A 5,171-nucleotide genomic window follows, 5' to 3' on the forward strand; every position below is an offset into this window, starting at 1 on the left:
ACCATCTTGATGCAAATTTGTAGGTGGAAAAGGGTTAGAAAATTGAATGTTTAAATCAGGAGAGTTGGGGAGGGGTTACTTGGGCATGAACACAGGACAGAAGCTGTATTGGAATAAACAGTGCAGTTTGAGGAAACTGGCAATGAGCATGTTTGTCATATGATCTAAAAATATCTTTTAAACCTTGGGTTTTTAAAGCCCGTGTTTAACTTGGCAGCGTATCACCAGCTGTTTGTTGGGACAGAAAGAATTCGGGCTCCAGAGATTATCTTCCAGCCATCTCTCCTAGGCGAAGAGCAGGCTGGGATAGCGGAGACCCTTCAGTACATTCTGGACAGGTGAGACTGAAACTTCTATTTTTTTCCCCGAACCACTTCCTTGGCTTTGAGTGGTACATTTGATGGTCAGGCATTGGAAATCTCTCTCACACTCTCTCTCTCATTGACTTGCTGTGCTCAGATAGTACTCTCGCCAGGCCTTTAGGTTTGAGCAACGTGGTAACAACACATTGTTTGCGGATAGTTTTTATCACGCGCTAACAGGTGGCGCGGGCCATTTTTGCTAATTTTTGCGCAAATGGCAACGTTCAGTAAAATTACGATAACTTTAGTTTACGTATTTATACGTTACCTGCATTCTACCACTAGTCTATAAAAAACGTATTAATACGTGTCCCGCGCTCTACTACCAGCCAACATAAAACGTGTAAGTAAAACGTATAAATACGTTTCCCGCATACAGTGTGGTAATGTATGTGCACTGGCTGTCGTATAAACCTTCACATTGAAGACTAGTGATTGTAAATTACCCAGAAATGTGCAGAACTTATAAGTCTTTTTTCCTCCTTGTAGACATTTATTTAGGAGTTTGCATTTCTATAAAAGCGTGCTTTCCCCCCTCCCATTTATACAGGCATTTTCCTGCAGTGTGAGTTTTCATAATTCAGTTGGGACAAGTAAGGGAGATGACTTTTGGTACTGTGGCTGCTGTTGGATAAACAGGATGGGAACTTACAGCTAGCAAGGAAGAAAAGCTATTGCAGCTGCTTTGAATGGCTGTCAGCTTGGTCTAACAGTGGGTGGGAAAGTGGCCAAACATGTATATGATAAAACTGTTACTTAAAAAAAAAAGCAGAGGTAGAGAGATGGACTCTCAAAAGGGAGGCGAGACTTCTTGGGGTGATAGAAATGTTTTTTATGTAGAGCAGTGATTCTCAACCTTCCTAATGCCGCAACCATTTAATACAGCTCCTCAGGTTGTGGTGACCCCCAACCATAAAATTATTTTCGTTGCTACTTCATAACTGTAATTTTGCTACTGTTATCAATCATAATGTAAATATCTGATATGCAGGATGTATTTTCATTGTTACAAAGTAAACATAATTAAAGCATAGTGATTAATCACAAAAACAATATGTAATTATATATGTGTTTTCCGATGGTCTTAGGCGACCCCTGTGAAAGGGTCATTCGACCCCTAAAGGGGTTGCGACCCACCGGTTGAGAACCACTGATATAGAGTGTGGTGATGATGGTTGCTGGGTATATAGTTTACCAGACTTCCTCAAAATGTGTGTAAATCAAACCTCAATAAAATTAGTTTTTAAAAAACACGTGTTAGAAAGGCACAGAACTTCCAATCATGCTAAGGAAATGAATTCACCACTCAAAATAAGGTTTTGACTAGATATTTAGCATTCTGTAAAGATGCAAATGAAAATTGGAAGTTTTTAAAAAACTTGTACAGATATTTTGTCTTTTGTACTGAGAGCTTACATTTCCACATGTACATTCTCTTCTGATATTCAAGTTATAGGGACCGTGGCAGAGTAATCTTTTCTCTCCTAGGTACCCAAAGGACGTTCAGGAGGTGCTGGTTCAGAACGTTTTCCTCACTGGCGGGAACTTGATGTATCCTGGCCTAAAAGTTAGAATCGAAAAGGAACTGTTGGCAATGAGACCCTTTCAGTCATCTTTTCAGGTACTGATTGATAATGTAACCAGCTGTTTCTTGTGTGTGTGGTTTTTTAAAAAATATATATTTTTATTAATTTCAGAGAAGATAGGAGAGGGAGAGAAAGAAATATCAACAGTGAGAGAGAATCATTGACTGGCTGTGTCCTGCCACCTACTGGGGATCGAGCCCGCAACCCCAGCATGTGCCCTTGGCTGGAATTGAACCTGGGGGGACTCTTCAGTCCACAGGCTGACGCTCTATCCACTGAGCCAAACCAGCTAGGGTTAACCAGCTGTTTTGAAAATAGCATTAATTATTTTGTTTTCTGGTTGCAAAAGTAGTAAGTAAAGTATAAATGAGAAAAATTACTGTATAATCTCATCACTCAGAGATAGCCACTGTTAAACATTTTTATGGCTTTCCTTCTGGTCTTTCATTTATGTTTAATTTTAAAAGCAGAATGAAAATCATGTTTTATATATATATTTTATTGAAAAAGGAAGCCATGCATATAGTAAAAGGCAGAGGATACGAAAGATTGTACATGGAGAATAAATCATTCTCCTCACTTTGGGAGCAGCATCTTCTCTGCTCTCATTTTAGAGGCTTATTTGCCACCATTGGCCAGAGCTGCCTCATATTAGGCTCCACTTTCCTCTGCTCCCCTCTGCTTGCAGAGAGGGGATTGAGGCCAGGAAGGCCTTTCCTCCAGGCTGAGTGCCAACTCAGCCTCCCTCTCCATTTGACAACTTGTGGTTAACATCACTGGAGCAGGAGGCGGGGCAGCTGGTCCCTCTCTGACCCAGAGTGGCAGATCTTATGTTCATAAGTTAGCTGACCACCGGCTGTTCTGTGAGGTCAAGTCTGCTAGGGTTTGCATGCTTGTGTCACTTGGAGAGTCGGGGGCATTTCAGCTCAGCAGAGTTTGGAGGGTGCAGAGATAGAATTCATTGGGTCCTCCTGTGTGTGTATTTCTGGGGATGAAGAGTAGGGGGATGTGGCTGGGCCTGCTGAGCATTCACTCCTTGAGTCCTGATGGAGACGGCCTTCTGGTGAATGTTCTCTGTGTCTCAGGTTCAGCTTGCCTCTAACCCTGTGCTGGATGCCTGGTATGGTGCTCGGGACTGGGCCTTGGACCACCTGGATGACGATGCCGTCTGGATCACCAGGAAAGAATATGAAGAGAAGGGAGGAGAGTACTTCAAGGAGCATTCTGTTTCCAACATCTACGTCCCCATCCACCTGCCAAAGCAGGCTTCACGCTCCTCTGAAGCCCAGGCGTCAGGCAAAGGCTCAGGGGCCAGTGGAGGCAGTGCTGGTGAGCAGGCATAACAGAGGGGCCCCTCTCGGATCTTGGGCCATGTCGGCTAGTGTGACAGGACAGTGACTGTGCTAGATGTGTCTGGCCCAAGTCTGCTGGGAACATTGGGCTGCAAGATGGATTTCTCCTGGGGAGAACATGAAGGGACACTGGGAGTTACCCTCTAAAACTTTCCCTTCCTCTGGGGGCTTCTGCAGTGAAGAAACTTCCAGTGACTTGGTGTCTTTGTTGAACCACGATGAGCGGTAGTATCTGCTGCCTACAGTAGTAAATGAAGACAGTGGAGGACAGAAATGCCCTTATTTGTTACTGCATTTTAAATCCCTTTTTGTTTTCAAAAACGTTTAAAATGTATATTGTCAGTGTAGATATTTTTCTACATTTATTCAGAAGTTGTGTGAATGCCCAGCAGTTTGAGGTCTTCCACATACATGTAAAAAGATAATATTTATGTAATCAGAGTTCTCCACAAAACCTCAGGAGCTGTGAATATTTCTCTTTTCCTATTACTTCCTCTTTCAAATGAGAGAAAAGGGCCCAAAGAGGGAAATCAGGTTGTACAGTGTAAGTCTGGTAGGGGCCTGCGTGGCGCCCACTTCCGAATGGGCAGAAATGGGGTCTTGGTCCAGCTTTTGTTCAAACTTTTTTTGCTGGAAACTTTTCCAGCACATGAGACCTTCCTACAAATTTTTAAAATTTTGTGCTTGTGTGTTTTGGCTGCGTAACATTTTCTGGCCTTTCTAAAGAAAGAAGTGGGCTGGAGAAGGTTACTCCTCTGTAGCCTTTTCAGTGTTGCCATACCTCATTCCCTGCACCTTTGTAGCTCCATCTTAGGTGGACAAATGACCCCTCTCTTTTACAGAGATTGCTTGGTAAGAGGTTTAACTCTCAGACACCCAGTAATTGAGCCCAGAAGGCCCCTGAGATGCTAGTGTCCTGTCTCAGGGTCCGTACATTTCAGTGCCATGGAGCCTCTAGCTCTGATGCCTCTGATGAGGCCACCTCAGCACCTGTTTGCTCAGTTTACCAAGGGCGAGCACCTGGAACTCCACTCTTAGGGGCCTAGAAACTGAAGACCAGGAGGGGGCAGTGGTGATTGTGAGAAGGAAGAAAACTTGGGCCGACTCAAGATCTCCCACGCGTTGCTAGTGAGCCACTGGCCGTCCAAGCTTGGGCCCACGGACTGATGATCTGGTAATAACCATGAGCTGCTAAGAAAGGATAGGTGCAAAGAAGGCAAAAGCAGCCTCCATGTGAGAAAGATTTTCCTAGCACATTTCCAGGGCTCGGTCCCTAGTGTGGGGCGTGCAGGAGGCAACCCATCAATGATTAATTGCTTTTGACCTGGAGTCTTTTCCCCATCGTCAACAGTTTAAACAGCCTGAACAGCAGTGGTGAGTGGTCAAGATGGCCATGGAAGTCAAGCTGCCCTGAAGGGGAAGGTCCCTCAGTGGGCAGGTAAGCTGGGACACATCAGTAAAACAGGTGTTTGTCCTCGTAAGGGTTCATGTCGACTCAGGGAATTGAGGTCAGGGCAACTCTCAGGGGTGGCCTCTTAGGGCCATCAGGACTCCTTTCTCTGGCTAAAATGTAGTAGGGGGTATCCCCTACAGCCCACTTATGCTGTCCCTGCCTCCCACTGGCACCCGTGGAAATAAACAGTTTTGCCAAAGGAACAAATAAGGGAAAAATGTATGAAAGTAGAAGTTAAAAGTAAAATAAGCGCCGAAACCGGTTTGGCTCAGTGGATAGAGCGTCGGCTTGCGGACTGAAAGGTCCCAGGTTCGATTCCGGTCAAGGGCATGTACATGGGTTGCGGGCACATCCCCAGTGGGAGATGTGCAGGAGGCAGCTGATCGATGTTTCTCTCTCATCGATGTTTCTAACTATC

General features: G+C 44.7%; 1 protein-coding gene across 3 annotated transcripts in view; it reads left to right on the forward strand.

The window, feature by feature from the left end:
* The window catches only part of ACTR5 (ARP5 actin-related protein 5 homolog (yeast)), a 26,562-nt gene that overhangs the window by 12,804 nt on the left and 8,587 nt on the right, over positions 1-5,171 (forward strand). Inside the window, exons 6-9 of one of the 3 annotated variants that reach the window (XM_015558427.1) lie at positions 199-338; positions 1,851-1,983; positions 3,034-3,277; positions 4,652-4,998. In XM_015558427.1, the coding sequence (XP_015413913.1) occupies positions 199-338; positions 1,851-1,983; positions 3,034-3,277; positions 4,652-4,656 (522 nt within the window). In that variant the 3' untranslated portion in view covers positions 4,657-4,998. Of the gene's footprint in view, positions 1-198; positions 339-1,850; positions 1,984-3,033; positions 4,999-5,171 lie in introns of those variants that run through there. The other 2 variants (XR_001512460.1, XM_015558426.1) reach the window with 2 other exon arrangements.

This window comes from Myotis davidii, unplaced genomic scaffold (assembly GCF_000327345.1).
Source record: "Myotis davidii unplaced genomic scaffold, ASM32734v1 scaffold1113, whole genome shotgun sequence".
Lineage (NCBI taxonomy): Eukaryota > Metazoa > Chordata > Mammalia > Chiroptera > Vespertilionidae > Myotis > Myotis davidii.